At 37.8% G+C, this 17,614-nt stretch overlaps 1 protein-coding gene across 1 annotated transcript in view; it reads right to left on the bottom strand.

Annotated features, from left to right (window-relative positions):
- TTN (titin) overlaps positions 1–17,614 on the bottom strand; it is a 308,951-nt gene that overhangs the window by 142,180 nt on the left and 149,157 nt on the right. Inside the window, 22 exon segments of the mRNA XM_030580102.1 lie at positions 582–665; positions 926–1,063; positions 1,352–1,435; positions 1,630–1,713; positions 2,408–2,485; positions 4,089–4,391; positions 4,612–4,695; positions 6,831–6,902; positions 7,230–7,313; positions 8,458–8,541; positions 8,762–8,839; positions 9,196–9,270; positions 9,521–9,604; positions 9,891–9,971; positions 10,153–10,209; positions 11,975–12,058; positions 12,283–12,360; positions 12,703–12,777; positions 13,025–13,105; positions 14,892–14,975; positions 17,123–17,194; positions 17,521–17,604. Coding sequence (XP_030435962.1) covers positions 582–665; positions 926–1,063; positions 1,352–1,435; positions 1,630–1,713; positions 2,408–2,485; positions 4,089–4,391; positions 4,612–4,695; positions 6,831–6,902; positions 7,230–7,313; positions 8,458–8,541; positions 8,762–8,839; positions 9,196–9,270; positions 9,521–9,604; positions 9,891–9,971; positions 10,153–10,209; positions 11,975–12,058; positions 12,283–12,360; positions 12,703–12,777; positions 13,025–13,105; positions 14,892–14,975; positions 17,123–17,194; positions 17,521–17,604 — 2,028 coding nt within the window.

Here is a 17,614-nt window from a genome sequence, read left to right as displayed (position 1 = left end):
GGATGCTGTCTATACTCAGTTGTCTTCATTTCTGCTTTTGCACAGTTAGGATTTGAGTTCTTGTTACCCAGTCAGATGTGTTTATACCCTTTTTCTGGAGTAGATTTGGCTGTGCATGCTGTGAGATTTTAGAATGTACTGCAGATCTCTCAGGCTAACTATGGGAGATTCTTCAGGACACAGGGATCATATCACATCCTTGCCCAAGGGAAAATCAAAGAGAATTCTACCAGATATTTTGTTTAAAAGACACATTATGCCACACAGACACTATGTGCAGGGCACTGCTGCTTTGATTAGCATACAACAAGGCTCTTAGTTTTGTTCTTGGCAGATCATTATCATTGGAAACCAGCTGATCATTAAAGGTCTGATTCTGAGCCAACTGAAGTCAGTGCCAAAGCTCCCATTGATTTCAATGCTGCAGGATCAAGCCCTGTGTGAGCCCTACTATTCCTTAACAATTAACACTGGGGTATGGAAATAAGGATCTAAATTGTGATCACCAAAACCAAATTCCACTGAAATGTCAATGTCCAAATGACAGAACACTCACTTCCATATACCCCAAAATTATGTACCTTTAGCTGGTGGAGCTTTCTTTACTTTAGGAACAGCAACAGGTACTTTTTCTTCTGAGACATCTTTCTTGGGCACCTCAGACACTTTAAAGATATTTTGTTTTAACAAATGTAATTGTTAGTACAACATCAGAAACAGAAAACAGAAGACAGCAAACACTTAAAACAACATATAAGTAGGGAATTACACAAAGGTGCCTTAAATTTATTTGGATGTGAAAGATTCAATGGAACAAAAAATTTTATATTATACAAACACACAGATATATAGACACATATACAGTAAGTGTATACACACAAAAACTTTGAATATATATAAATAGTCTCCGTTAGAAGATGATTACCTTTAGGTGGCGGAGGTTCTGGTTTTTTAGGCTCAGGGATGGGTTCTGGTTTTTTAGGTGCAGAGATGGGTTCTGGTTTTTTAGGCACAGCAACAGGAACTTTCTCTTCGGGAACAGCTTTTTTTGGGACAGCAGGCACTTTAAGAAATATTATTTTGATTTATGAATCATTGTTATCCTTTCCACCACTCCGAAATAGAAAGACAACATAAAACACAGGGTACAAATGTGTAAAGAAAAAACCAGTTTTTTAAACGCTCCATTATAGAAACATTCACAGTGCGGGCTTGATCCTGAACCCACTGAAATCAATGAGCAGTTTTGCTATTGAGTTCTTTTGGAACAGGATCAGACCCCTTACTTGTAATGTTCCATATGTGAGCAACCAATGGCAGAATTGCTTGGATGAAGCACAAACTGATGTACCTTTCGCTGGTGGAGCCTCCACTTTTTTAGGCACTGGAACAGGCACTTTCTCTTCTGGAACAGCTTTCTTTGGCACCTCAGGCACTTTAAAGATATTATTGTACTTTGAGAATTTCATTTTTGAACCATAAGATACAGAACAGTGACATGAAACATAAGACCACAGAATAACAATTCTCAAGAACAGAAATATCTTTCTCATTATGATACATTGAATGATGAAAAGGTGAGTAAAGAATGAAAGATTGTGATGTACATTGAATCACACACTGTTGTACCTTTGGCTGGTGGAGCTTCCTTTCTTTTCGGCACAGGAACAGGTATTTTTTCTTCTGGCACAGGTTTCTGTGGCATCTCTGGCACTTTAAAACATTATTTTGATTGAGAATACCTCACACATACCATTCCAAACAGAAAAGCAAAAAGACATGTTCACAAAGATTTCAAATGAAGATATGCCTCCCAAAGAACAAGGTAATAAATGTTTATATCAAACATACAACAAAAAAACTCTATCACCCCGGGTTAACATTTTTCAAATCACTTCATATCTGACCTCTCAGTCCTCATCCTCAAAGTAAACCTGTGCAACATCTTCAAGACATGAGCTTGGGAGATTAAATTCATAACTTTACTAGACACTAAAAATCATGGACTCAATAAAGACACTTGATTTATGGCTCATTACAACAATTTGTAACCTGCTAACCCTCCTTTGTCCTATGACTGCAGAGATGCTAACTGCCCATATCACCTTGAATGGTGTCTTGCAACATGTGTTAACTCCTTATGCTCAACTCCTTATGTTCTACCTTATATTTAGCTGTGACACACTGAGTACCTTTCCCAGACTTGAAGAAGAGCTCTGTGTAAGCAAAAAAGCTTGTCTCTTTCACCAACAGAAGTTGGTCGAATAAAAGATATTACCTCACCCACCTCATCTCTCTAATATCTTAGAACCAACATGGCTACAATTATGCAGCAAACATTCAAATAATAGTAAAGTTAATTAAACACTAAACAAAGTCTGATAACTTCAGAGAAGAGGTGATGTACCTTTCACTGGAGGAGCTTCTTTTCTCTTGGGAACAGGTACTTTTTCCTCTGGGATAGGTCTCTTGGGCACCTCAGGCACTTTAAAAATACCATTTTTGTTTTAGGAGTTTACTTACAAAACAACAGGAACATAAAGTACAAGAACTCAATTGCAGTGCAAGAAAGTTACTCCAGCACAAACAGGTACTACTCAACATCAATTTAATATTAAAAAGACAGGAAACAGCACAATAAAGAGATGTGTTTATTTGTAATGAGCCAAATCCTGCAGTTCTTACTTGGCCATTGATCTGGCAAGGCAAATTTATCTTAATGTCCCATAGGCCCGGAGCAATGATTCCCGGCCAGTGGAAGTCGAGATCGGCTGCGGATGGGGCAGGTAAACACACTGGCCCGGCCCGCCAGAGGCTTTCCCTACACAAGTGGCGAACCCTGTTTGAGAAACCCTGTATTAGCTGATCAAAGTAAATCCTAAATTCACCTCTAGGGTGGAGCCACTATGGGGAAAATATAAAACAAAAATTTTGATAAGTCCTTAACTTCCTTTTGAAATTTGGACTTCTCCTAAATCACACTGGCAGTTCTGGATTTTACTCTTTGACTTTGTGTTATGATGTGAGGTGTTGGACACAGAGCTGAATGGGGAAAGGTTTTTCTGTCCTATGAGGAACTTTGAGATTTTGAAAAATATCCCATCCACAAATTAGGGCAAAAAGTTGAAATCTCAAAAATGTTGATGAACCAACAATTTTAAATAGATGGATTAGGTTGATTACAATGCTTAGTGTCAATTTCAACATTTTTAAAACAAAATGTTTAGTATAAATTAACTAACATCTTTTAAAAAGTTGTTTCAAACCAAACATTGAATTTTTTTTGTTTTGAAAGCATCAAAACAGGACAGTGAGAAACTTTTTTTTTAATATTAGGATTGGGAGATTAGTTGAAGCCTAACATTTCCTGAGAACTGTTTCAGAATCAACAAATAGACATATTCTTACAATACAATGTTTTGTTGAAAAGTTCCCTCTCCTTTGAAGGTTGACCTGATTACCCTGTCAGTGGAGAATAATATGCAAGGGTGATGGAGACTTCCAAGCATACTCACCAACTGTTCTCCCTATGAAAATATTTAAAAACTCTGAGAGGTGGACTGGATAATCTAATCAGCCCTTTCTATTTCTGGCTTCTGCGATGTTAAAAAAAAATCCCACTGATGATTTAGGATTTTCCAAAGCACCAAAGTGAAAGTGAATGGGATTTGTGTTCCTAAATCACTTAGGCACTTTTGTTCACTTAGGCCACCCATCACTGGGATACAAATGTCTTTTCTTGTGATTATGGAACTTGAACTTAGTCAATGGGAATTTAAAATATGGACTGATAACAAGATAAGGTCTCAAACCAGCATGAGATAAAACTGACTGTAACATTCATTGCCTTATCTGATTGCACAGACTCCCTTATGCTACCAATTGCTTATTTACAACATGAAACGCTGATTATAGTTACAAAAATTGTAATGAACAGTAAGTATTCAAACATGCAACATACTTTGTAACACACACCAATAATTAATTATCATAACAAAGTTAAAATAATGTACTGGAGTAATTAAAAGAAAATCATATTTGCAAAACAGAAGAGTTCTGTATGATTATATCCCAAAATTTCATTATACCTTTCACTGGTGGGGGAGCCTCTTCTTCATACTGGGGAACTTCCTCTTCCTCCTCCTCCTCCTCCTCCTCCTCGTATTGAGGAACTTCCTCTTCATATTGGGTAACATCCTCCTCCTCATAGTGGGTGACTTCCTCTTCATAGTGGGTAACTTCCACTTCCTCTTCATAGTGGGTAACTTCCTCTTCTTCCTCATAGTGGGTGACTTCTTCTTCATAGTGGGTGACCTCTTCTTCCTCTTCATACTGGGGAACTTCAACATATACTTTTTCTTTTTGGACAACTGTCTTACGTTCTTCAGACACTTTAAAAAGATATCAGTTTAAAGAATTTTAAAAGTCATCACAAAAATGAACAGTATTATAAAGCTATGAAGCATTGTAATGTAAGATCTAAATCAAATCAAGAATGTTCAGTAAAAACAAGGCAGAATACACAGCACATTTACAGCACTGACATACAAAGAACATATGTTCTAATACTTTAGAACTATATTATAGAATCTAATGCTATATCCAATGTACCTTTAGCTGGTGGCTTCTTCACTTTTTTAGTAATAGAAATCGGTAATTTTTCTTCTATGACTACTTTCTCAGGAACGTCAGGCACTTTAAAGATACAGAATATTTACTTTTAAGAACTTTAAAAAACAACAGACAGAAGCACAAACACTAGAGGCAAGAAGAAAGATATATAAAAAAGGGTATCTAACATATATGTGGCTCCCATATTGTCAAGGCAACTGTGCAGACTGACAAGGTACTATGGAAACATTAAACAATAGTTTTATACAACAACAAAAAGACATAACATATCTCAACATATACATATTAGCAGATGCTCTTTGCTGTACCAACTTCTGCCAACAGTGCATTTCTACACATTCCAATCAAATTCTGAGAAAATTCAGCCCCTCTGTGACCTCAGTGACTGCCCCTTTCCATATGAGGAGAGCAGAGTCCTTCACACATATGTGGCTCTGTGGCTCTCTTTGAGATTCTCCAGTAAATACAGCAAGAGCCCTCTGACAGTCACTTGAGACAAGAATTTGTACAGAACAGATGAACATTCCAACCTCATCGCCCTAGCATAAGATGGGAGAGGGAGTACAAAGAAGCCACTTGCACAGATGGAAGTAGGCAGTGATCCTGTGCTTGAGTAAATTAGAAGCAACCCATGTCCACATCTGGAAAATGACATGATTTTAACTGTAAAGACTCCAAAAAGCTTATTATGTAGATTATGTTCAATTTTGCAGATTCATCCAGGAGAGAGTAGACACTTTGTTGGTGGACCTTCTTCTCTTTTTGAAACAGTACTAGGTATTTTTTTCTTCTGTCACTGAAATTGCTGGTTATTAGCATGTGAAGGTATCCAGGATAAACTACAGTGTGCCCTGGCATCTGGATGACCTTTTAGGATCTCTGCAATAGCCATTAAATTGGGGACTTTCTTCTTGGTAGATGGAATCTACTTGGCAGTAATACGTGTAAGTATTTCTACCTACATTCTGTAAGGAACAACCTAATCTTGGCTTGCAGAAGCAAGCTGCTGTCAGGGTCTAGTTCAAATAAGTGGCTGCTTTTTTAAGATGCCTGAAGCCACAATCTGCAAATCTCCCACTTCTGGTAACAAGTGTTCTTTTTAGGGCTGTGTGAAATATGCTCAGTTTCTTCATAACTTTCTGGCAGGGCTGGTGCATAAATTTTCAGAGCCCAAAAGTTTAATTTTAAGTGTCATGTAAGTCTGAACTCATAAACTCAAGATGAAATTGATTGAGACTGGCAACTTTCATGGTTTGGTTACAAAAGAAGACACATTCAGACCAAAATGTCCTGGCCAGGAGACTCTGCTGCCCAAGAAAGCTTTATGCCATTCGCTGCACTTCAACTTGCCTTCTGGGGGAGGCCTGAAGACCTTGACCTCCTCTCTCTCTGGGGACAGCTGGCTCACTTTCCCTTCACAGGCTCTTCTCCCCCATCTTTACAGGCTGCTGGCTGGTCTTCTCCCCCATCCTGTTATTTGGGAGGCCAGCAAAGTGCCTTCTCCTGCAATTCTCCTCTTCTCACAACTCCCAGTGCAGGTGTCCTGCCCATCCTACCACTTATATTGCTGCAGTGAGACCAAGTCTTACTGCTGTGGCTGTACAGACCTTTTAAATCACCCCAGGGCTGAAACACCCAGACTGCTCAACAATGGGGTTTCTCAATAGCTTGGAGCACTCTGGGTTGTCTTAGCCCCAGAGTGAGTTGAAGTGCTGACAGGGCAGCAGAGGAAGGGTCAAAGGAGCCTTTCTTTTATCACTACTTCAGGATGTGCTGAAGAGAGGGGGAAGGGAGGACAGACTAGGAGAAGGGGAAGGGAGGACAGACCAGCCAGAAGAGGAGAGCACCTGCATATTTAGTAGGGACTTGGCCAGGCAGCTTCCCCTCACAGGGCAGAGAGAGACAGGCAGCACACTGGTTGCATCCAATACAGGACCTAATTAAATTCTTAAGCTTCACCCAGGAAAACAAAAAGAAGTCATGATGGAAGATTTAAGGCTCTTGAGAGCAGAGAAATTCAAAGAGCTTCACTGTCAGGAAAAATATTGGCCTGCCCCAGGTATAATAAAAAACTTTAGTCTACACTCAGCTTTAAATCCTGAGTTTTGCTTGCAAAACAAAATAGATTTAAAAAAAAAGATGGCGGCAAAACTAAAAAATTTCATTCAGGCCTAAAACTCTTTTAGTTTAGTTCATACCTGTGTATGAAACCTCCTCCTCTGTGTGAAGAGAGATGGATGTTTCCTCTGACAAATCCCAATGCTTTTCCACTGTTGGTACATTAAAGATAAAGCCTAGTTTTAGTATTGTTTCTCTGAAACAATATTTGGGGTAGAGGATATATATTCTCTATCCACTCAATGTGGTTGTTACAGAATTATGACATTTTAATTGCTTTTCTGCCGCCTCTGACACCAGATAAATTGGAGGGAAATGCACCCCTATTGCTGCCCCTGTATCCCTGAAGGTTCCTGGGGTTTTGGTGGAATGTCAGAAATCAAGAGAATTTACTGTGGCAATATGGCAGTCAGACTTGATGACCAACAGCCAGGCAGTGAGAGTAGTTCTTTTATCATTTAATCCATGGATGTGGGTACCTTTTGCTCGTGGAGCTGCTTTTCTTTTTGGAACAGCAATGGACACTCTTTCTTCTGTGACAACTTTCTCTGGAACTTCCGGTACTTTAAAAACAGCAATTGTAAGAATACTAAATTGCAAAATTCAGACGTTCTCTATTAATTTGATGCTCATGTTAAAGAATTATGGATGAACAAGTACAAAAGAAATGCACATTTACAAAGTAAGCTTTTGTGTTTAAAAATAGACATGGACTTCAAGCCAAACAACAAGGAAACATGAATTTACGTTAACAAAGACAACAAGTTAACTTAAATTTTAGTGCACAAATAGCTGGATGTGCATTTGGCTTGTGGAATTTATACTTTCTGAATCAGAGGGGTAGCCATGTTAGTCTGGATCTGTAAAAGCAGCAAAGAGTCCTGTGGCAACTTGTAGACTACCAGATGTATTGGAGCATGAGCTTTCGTGGGTGAATACCCAACGAAGTGGGTATTCACCCACGAAAGCTCATGCTCCAAAACTTCTGTTAGTCTATAAGGTGCCACAGGACTCTTTGCTGCTCATACTTTCTGAAGAATAATACCAGGTTTTTTTCTTCAGGGTAAGCTCCCTATGAATTTCAGACATTTTAAATTATTGTGCTGTTTGAGTAACAGCAATAATATTAATGAAAGCATGAAAAGAAAAACAGAAAAAGAGACATATGCACATAAAAAAGAATGACTAAAAGATATTACATGACACATTAAAGGCTCTAGAATTTAATTGCAAGATTTTTCAGTGTTGCTAGCACCTTCCAGCACATGTAATTTAACTACAAAATTTCACACACAGAAGAAAGATAAAAGAGAGGTTTTTAAGCCCATAAGAAAATGACAGAAGTTAAGGACACAAAGATATCTTTTAAATAAAAATGCTGGTGATGTGAAAAGTCATTGATACATTTTTTAAGAGAAGAGACAGTGAGCTTCTGCATGTGAATGGTGCTCAGTTTATCAAAATTAGCGTGTCCCCAAAACAACTACTGCAATTAATAACAGTTTTGAATACACAAGAAATGCAGGGGAGAAACTGTTTTACATAATTTTCTACATTTTTTGCAGAGCAAAAACTAAAATTCCTTTTAATTTATAACCAAATCAGTATAAACTGTTTATTTTATTTTAATCAGACCATTCACTGCTGGTTCTCACTGATTTCTGATATGTAGAAGCCTCCTGTATCACCAGAAAAGAGCTGATTTACCTTTAGCAGGTGGAGCCACCACTTTTTTGTGGACTGGAATGGGTACATTCTCTTCTGGCACAGCTTTCTTGGGAACTTCTGGCACTTTAAAGAGATTTTTTACTTTTTGGAGATTTGAATTACACACAAACAGTAAAAACAACCAGGCAACAAAAATACAAGTATGGAGACCTGACATTTTTGTAAGTTAAATAAGGAAACATGCACCAAAATCTACATTTTATGCAATGTAATTAAACGATTACAGATACAAGACATTAGTAACAGACAAACATCTGTTGCATAGTTTCAAAAGGCAATGTACCTCTTTTTGGTGGAGCTTCCTCCTTTTCAGAGATAGCTACTTTTTCTTGGGTGATAATTTTCCGTTGCACTTCAGTTACTTTAAAAATATTAAATGTAGGAATTTTTAATTGTAATATTTGGAATGAACTTTAATAATAAGCAGCTAGAAATAAATCTTTTTAATCTTAATCGATTTTTGTTGAAAGAAAATGTACATGAAATTACACTGAATACAAAAACGAGAGAGTAAAAGAAGAAGGAACAATTTACAAAAACAGTACAAAGGACACAAGTGATAGTCTATACATAGTGAAGATCCAGACAGATGTTATTGTCACTAAAACACAAAATATCTACATGAAAAACATTTGAAATGAGCAAACAAACAAACATAACATGTAAGATAAAGCAACAGATAAAGACATTTAGAGAATATTATTTTCATTAATTTACCTTTGGTGAATTGAGGTTCTTCTATTTCAATAGCAACAGGAGGTATCCATTCTTCTGGTGGTATTTTCTTAAGTACTTTAAAAATATTGTGTAATTTTAGAAAATTGGAATGATTTCAGAACGAAACAGACTAAGAGAAAAAAGCAACATAGAAATCTCACTATGAATACAACTGGCAATGGACACAAACAGGCACATGTCCATGTGTAATGCTAAAAAATTTAAAGCATATAAACTACATTTTATTCAACAAGATAAGACGTTAAAGACTGAAATTGAAAGAAAGACATTTTTCCAAGTTATAGAAAGCAAATAACTGATGTACCTCTGGGTGGTGGGGCCTCTGCCTTTTTAGGAATAGGGACAGGTACTTTCTCCTCAGGAACAGCTTTCTTATGAACTTCAGGCACTTTTGAAAGAAGAGTTTTAAAAATATTGGTCTCTAGTATTCTGAATATATTTTGTACGTAACACCACAGTATTTCCTTTGTTTAATAATAACCAAAGTGTTTATGTAAGGAAAAACAAATAATAGTATACAGAATACACAGTTGTAATGCAAACAATCAGACTATGATTTATAAGAAACTCATATCTTTATTAACAGACACTAAAACTAAGAACTTGAGAAAAGAAGACCCGTGCATGTGTTTCAAGGTAAGGAAGTATCATTTTAATTAGTACATGTTTTATACCTTTTGCTGGTGGAGCTTCCTCAGTTTTAGGAGCAGCAGGAACTTTTGGTGGTGGGACAACTTTCTTAGGCTTCTCAGGCACTTAAAAATATTACAGTGTGTAGTTTAAGAAATAGGAAAGGTATCAAAACATTAAGGAAACACTTGGTTAATCAAAAGAGACGTGTGTAACACACATGTTATAGGGACACATCAAAAACAACAAAATCAGAAACACTGAGGTGCAGAATAATTGACATTTGATATTTAAGAGTTGATGTACCTTTAGCAGGTGAGACTTCCACTTTTTTGGGAACAGGGACAGGCTCTTCTTCAGTCACTTTAAAGATATTAATAGAAAAGATACAGAACTGATGTGTTTGGCACATTTGAACGTCCTTGGTTAGTGTATCTATGGAATGCTTGATTTAGGAAATCTAATTCACTCAGTTTCACCTGCACTAGGAGTACTGCCTATCCCCAAAAGAGTAGCAAGATCCAAACTGTGTAGCAATTTACTGATATCTGAGAACCAGGGCATACAATAAAGATGAGGGTGGGGGGGTGGCTGCTTGAGTGTCAAGTAGAGTCTTAGATGGAGAGACCAGTTGGTAGATTTGGGTTTGGGATATAGACATTTATGTCAAGCAGCAATCTTTTGTGGTGAGCCAAGTCCTTTCTTATATTATAGTCTCTGTTGAATTTGTTTTAGAGAAACATTAGGTGGATGAAGGAAAAGTGGCTAATTTACTGGAAGGTTTGGCTCAGATTTAAAAACATGGTTTTCATTTGTCATATATTTTAAAATCAGTGCTGTCATTTTCTAGGAACTCTGAACAAAAAGATTGGGAAGAAAATCACATCAGGCTAACATTAGCTTCTTCTTTATGATGCCTCCTCCTTTTGGACACCATCCTGCAAAGTGCTGAGCTACTGTAGGTATGAAGTGCCCTCAAAGACTGATCCAACTCCCCCTGAAGTCAGTGGAGTCACTGTGAGTGACTGAACTGGGAGATGGCTCAGGCCTGAACATGCAATACCGCTAGGAGATGCTCAGTGCTTTGCAGGGCTAGATCTAATGCTCACTCAAGCTAGTTGAAAGTCTCCCATTGAACTCAGTGAGACACTAGGAACACATAAACCTCACTGGAATTTGTCATCTTGAGAATTCACCTGGATACAGGCAGATTCAACATGTCATGTGCAGAGGGAATTCAGGCAATGGCTTTGTGCTCGCTGCTCTTTGCAGTGTTAAGTTACCTGTGTTACACATCCACCAGTATATTTTTAAAGGTTACAGGTGTCTCTGTAAGTTTGCTCATTCTCACAAAACAACAAGCAAACAAGAATTTAAGTTAACACAGACAACAGAGCAACTTAAACTTTAATGCACCAATAATAGGATGTATATCTGGCTTGCCGAATTTATGCTTTTGGAGAATAGTAGCATATTTTCTTTTCTTTTGGGTAAGCTCCCTAGGCTCTTCACTTTATATTATATTATATTAGTTTTAGTAACAGCAAAGATATGTATAAAAGCATGAAAAGAAAAACTGAAAGAGACATATGCCCACAAAAAAGAATGTCTAAAGCATATATACACGACACAGTAAGGACTCTAGAATTTGAATGTAAGATTTTTCAGCATTGCTGGCATTTTCCATTACATGTAATTTAATTACAAAATTTCACGCACAGAGATAACATAAAAGATAGCATTTTAAACACACAAGAAAATGACAAACGTTAAGGACACAAGGCCATCTTTGAAAAAAATGCTGATGATCTGAAAAGACATTGATACTTTTTTTAAAAGAAGAGACAATGAGCTTCTGCATATGATTGATGTTCAGTTTATGAAAATTGGTGTCCATCCAAACAACTATGCATTCATAGCAGTTTTGAAGACACAAGAAATGCAGGAGTCTGACCATTTTACATGATTTTCTGCATTTTTTCAGAGGGCAGAAACCAAAATTCTATTTAATTTAAGAAAGTCTAAGCTTTTTTTTTAAATCAAACAATTCACACACTCAAGGCCTGCTGCTTCCCACTGATTTCTGATATGTAGAAGCCTCTTGTTTCACCGGAAAGAGCTGATGTACCTTTAGCTGGTGGAGCCACCACTTTTTTGTGGACTGGAACAGGCACTTTCTCTTCTGCCACAGTTTTCTTGGGCACTTCTGGCACTGTAAAGATATTGTTTATTTTTAGGAGTTTTGAATTGCTCACAAGTGGCAAAAATAATCAGGCAACAAAAATACAAGTACAGAAGCCTGACATGTGTAAGTCAAATAAGGAAATGAAACCACACACCAGAATCTATATTTTATGGAACATAATTAGACAGTTAGAGATACAAGACAAAATTAAGAGATAAACATCTGTTGCATGGCTTCAAAAGGCAATGTACCTCTTTTTGGTGGAGCTTCCTCCTTTTCAGTGAGAGCCACTTTTTCTTCGGTGATAATTTTCCGTTGCACTTCAGTTACTTTAAAAGTATTAAATGTAGGAATAGTTAATTGTAATATGTGGAATGAACTTTAATAATAAGCAGCTAGAAATAAATCTTTTTAATCTTTAATCAATTTTTGTTGAAAGAAAATATACATGAAATTTCATTGAATACAAAAATGAGAGAGTAAAAGAAGAAGGAACAATTTACAAAAACAGTACAAAGGACACAAGTGATAGTCTATACATAGTGAAGATCCAGACGGATGCTACTGTCACTAAAACACAAAATATCTACAGGAAACAAATAAACAAACACAATGTGTAAGATAAAGAAAAAGATAAAGCTGTCTAGAGAATTTTATTTTCATTAGTTTACCTTTGGTGAATTGAAGTTCTTCTATTTCAATAGCAACCGGGGGTATCCATTCTTCTGGTGTTTTTTTCTTAAGCACTTTAAAAATATTGTGTAGTTTTAGAAAATTGGAATGATTTCAATACCAAAGAAACCAAAAGAAAAAGCAACACACAAATCTCACTATAAATATACCGGCAATTGACACAAACAGGCACATGTTCTTGTTTAATGCTAAAAAAATTAAAAGTATCTAGCTATATTTTACTGATCAAGATAAGAAGTTAAAGACTGAAATTGAAAGAAAGACATTTTCCATGTTATAGGAAGCAAACAAATGATATACCTTTAGCTGGTGGGGCTTCCACTTTTTTAGGAGTGGGGACTGGTACTTCCTCCTCTACGTAGAAAGGCTCTTCTTCACCCACTTTAAAGATATTAATGTTAAGAATACAGAACTGACCAATTTGGCATATTTGATCTATTATTGCATATACTATCTTCACAAGTAATGAAATGATTAAAAAAGAATAACCAAACAATACTGACACCCACAACACATATATTTGCTGCTTCATTTCCAAATTGTTTCTTTGAGAACACTTGTAAAGTTTCAGAAAAACTATGACATGAAAAAGATAAATGGAGCCCTTGGTTAGTGTATTTATGGAATTCTTGATTTAGGAAACCTAATTCACCCAGTATTCACCTGCACTAGGAGTACTGCCTATCCCCAAAAGAGACCAAGATCCAAACTGTGTAGTAATTTACTGATATCTGAGAACCAGGACATACAATAAACTCTAAGGGTGTGGCTGCTTAAGTGTGAAATGGCATTTTAAGGTATATTTACAGTGCAAAACCCAAACAAACAAAACTCACAGGAAGGCATCTCAGAGTCAGGGTCAATGTACGTGGGTTCTCACTACAGGGCTTTAAAATAGCAGTGTAGATGTTCCTGCTTGGGAGGGAGCCCAGGCTCAGAAACCAGCGATGGAAGTGAGTCTCAAAGCCTGGGTTCCAACCTGAGCAGAATGTCTACATTGGTATTTTTAGTGCTGTAACCTGACCCTCACAAACCTTCGTCAGTTGATCCAGACTTTGAAACTTACTGCTGCGGGGTGTTGGGTTTTTTTGCAGTGTTGATGTATGGTGAGATAGTTTCTAGTTGCAACAGGGAAATGGGCAGACCAGCTGGTAGAGTTAGGTTGGGGATGTATGCATTTACTTCAAGCAGAAACATTTGTGCTCAGCCAAGTCATTTCTTTGATTACAGCCTCTGCTGAATTTGTTTTAAGAGAAATAGTGGCTGGACAAAGAAAAGGTGGCTAATTTACTGGAAGGTTTTAGTTCAGATTTCAAAATATAATTTACATTTGTCATATAATTTAAAAATTAGTGCTACTACTTTCTGCGAACTCTTAACAAAAAGATTGGGAAGGAAATTACATCACAATAATGTTGGATACTTTTTTTAAGGTGTATCCTGCCTCTGGACATGATCTTGCAAGGTGCTGAGCTACTGTAGGTATGAAGGGCCCTCAGAAACGGATTTAACTTCCCCAATGTCAACCTCAATGACTTATTTGGGAGCTGGGTCAGTCCAGAACACTCAGCACATTCAGGAGTTGATCAGCACTTTGCAGGACTAGATCTAATGCCTACCCAAGTCAATTGAAAGTCTCCCATTGACCTCAGTGAGACCCTAGGAACACATAAATCTCACTGGAATTTGTCATCTTGAGAATTCATGTGGATACAGACAGATTCAACATGTCACATTTAGAGGGAATTCAAGCAATGGCTTTGTGCTCACTGCCCTCTGCAGTGTTACGTTACATGTGTTATAGATCCACCAGTATATTTTTAAAGATTACAGGTGTCTCCGTAAGTTTGCTCATTCTCACAAAACAATAAGCAAACATGAATTTAAGTTAACACAGACAACAGAGCAACTTAAACTTTAATGCACCAATAGCTGGTGCATATTTGTTTTGCAGAATTTATACTTTTGAAGAGTAGTAGCATGTTTTCTTTTCTTTTGGGTAAGCTCCCCAGGCACTTCAGACATTTTAAATTATTGTGTAGGTTTAGTAACAGCAACATGAAATCAAGAATGTTCAGTAAAAACACAAGGCAGAATTCATGGCACATTTACAGCACATACATACAAAGAACATTATATGTTGTATCTGATGCTATATCCAATATACCTTTAGCTGGTGGCTTCTTCACTTTTTTAGTAATAGAAATTGGTAATATTTCTTCTATGACTACTCTCTCGGGAACATCAGGCACTTTAAAGATACAGAATATTTACATTTAAGAACTTTAAAAAACTATGTACAGAAGTTTAAATACTAGAAGCAAGAAGTAGAACATTAATACACAATGGCATAATTCAACAATACAGAAGAAAGATATATTAAAAAGACTATCTAACTTATATGTGGCTCACAGATCACCAAGTCAACTGAAGATTGATGAGGTATTATGGAAGCATCAAATCATAATTTAATAACAACAACAAAAAGACATAACATATCTCAGCATATACATTTGATCAGAAGCTCTTTGCTATACCCACTTCTGCCAACAGTGCATTCCTACACATTCCAATCAAATTCGGAGAAAATTCAGTCTCTCTGTGACCTCAATGACTGCCCCTTTCCATATGAAGAGAGCAGAGTCCTTCACACAAATGTGGCTCTGTGGCTCTCTTTGAGATTCTCCAGTAAAAACAGCAAGAACTTTCTGACAGCCACTTGAGACAAGAATTTGTACAGAACAGATAAACATTCCAACCCCATCGTCCTAGCAGAAGATGGGAGAGTGGGTACAAAGAAGCCACTTGCACAGATGGAAGTAGGCAGTGATCCTGTGCTTGAGTAAATTAGAAGCAACCCATGTCCACATCTGGAAAATGACATGATTTTAACTGTAAAGACTCCAAAAAGCTTATTATGTAGATTATGTTCAGTTTTGCAGATTCATCCAGGAGAGAGTAGACACTTTGTTGGTGGACCTTCTTCTCTTTTTGAAACAGTACTAGGTATTTTTTTCTTCTGTCACTGAAATTGCTGGTTATTAGCATGTGAAGGTATCCAGGATAAACTACAGTGTGCCCTGGCATCTGGATGACCTTTTAGGATCTCTGCAATAGCCATTAAATTGGGGACTTTCTTCTTGGTAGATGGAATCTACTTGGCAGTAATACGTGTAAGTATTTCTACCTACATTCTGTAAGGAACAACCTAATCTTGGCTTGCAGAAGCAAGCTGCTGTCAGATCTAGTTCAAATAAGTGGCTGCTTTTTTAAGATGCCTGAAGCCACAATCTGCAAATCTCCCACTTCTGGTAACAAGTGTTCTTTTTAGGGCTGTGTGAAATATGCCCAGTTTCTTTATAACTTTCTGGCAGGGCTGGTGCATAAATTTTCAGAGCCCCAAAGTTTAATCTTAAGTGTCATGTAAGTCTGAACTCATAAACTCAAGATGAAATTGATTGAGACGGGCAACTTTCATGGTTTGGTTACAAAAGAAGACACATTCAGACCAAAATGTCCTGGCCAGGAGACTCTGCTGCCCAAGAAAGCTTTATGCCACTCGCTGCACTTCAACTTGCCTTCTGGGGGAGGCCTGCAGACCTTGACCTCCTCTCTCTCTGGGGACAGCTGGCTCACTCTCCCTTCACAGGCTCTTCTCCAGACTGCTGGCTGGTCTTCTCCCCCATCCTGTTATTTGGGAGGCCAGCAAAGTGCCTTCTCCTGCAATTCTCCTCTTCTCACAACTCCCAGTGCAGGTGTCCTGCCCATCCTACCACTTATACTGCTGCAGTGAGACCAAGTCTTACTGCTGTGGCTCTACAAACCTTTCAAATCACCCCAGGGCTGAAACACCCAGACTGCTCAACAATGCGGTTTCTCAATAGCTTGGAGCACTCTGGGTTGTCTTAGCCCCAGAGTGAGTTGAAGTGCTGACAGGGCAGCAGTGGAAGGGTCAAAGGAGCCTTTCTTTTATCACTACTTCAGGATGTGCTGCCTTTCCTTAGGAGAGGGGGAAGGGAGGACAGACCAGCCAGAAGAGGAGAGCACCTGCATATTTAGTAGGGACTTGGCCAGGCAGCTTCCCCTCACAGGGCAGAGAGAGACAGGCAGCACACTGGTTGCATCCAAGACAGGACCTAAATAAATTCTTAAAGCTTCCCCCAGGAAAACAAAAAGAAGTCATGATGGAAGATTTAAGGCTCTTGAGAGCAGAGAAATTCAAAGAGCTTCACTGTCAGGAAAAATATTGGCCTGCCCCAGGTATAATAAAAAACTTTAATCTACACTCAGCTTTAAATCCTGAGTTTTGCTTGCAAAACAAAATAGATTAAAAAAAAAGATGGCGGCAAAACTAAAAGATTCCATTCAGGCCTAATACTCTTTTAGTTTAGTTCATACCTGTGTATGAAACCTCCTCCTCTGTGTGAAGAGAGATGGACGTTTCCTCTGACAAATCCCAATGCTTTTCCACTGTTGGTACATTAAAGATAAAGCCTAGTTTTAGTATTGTTTCTCTGAAACAATATTTGGGGTAGAGGATATATATTCCCTATCCACTCAATGTGGTTGTTACAGAAATATGACATTTTAATTGCTTTTCTGCCACCTCCGACATCAGATAAATTGGAGGGAAATGCACCCTTATTGCTGCCCCTGTGCCCCTGAAGGTTCCTGCGGTTTTGGTGGAATGTCAGAATTCAAGAGAATTTACTGTAGCAATGTGGCAGTCAGATTGGAGGACCATAGCCAGGCAGTGAGAATAGTTCTTTTATCATTTAATCCATGGATGTGGGTACCTTTTGCTCGTGGAGCTGCTTTTCTTTTTGGAACAGCAATGGACACTCTTTCTTCTGTGACAACTGTCTCTGGAACTTCCGGTACTTTAAAAAT

Source organism: Gopherus evgoodei, chromosome 11 (assembly GCF_007399415.2).
Source record: "Gopherus evgoodei ecotype Sinaloan lineage chromosome 11, rGopEvg1_v1.p, whole genome shotgun sequence".
Lineage (NCBI taxonomy): Eukaryota > Metazoa > Chordata > Testudines > Testudinidae > Gopherus > Gopherus evgoodei.
The sequence above is the reverse complement of the archived record's forward strand: the minus strand, read 5'-3'. Positions and strand labels throughout refer to the sequence as shown.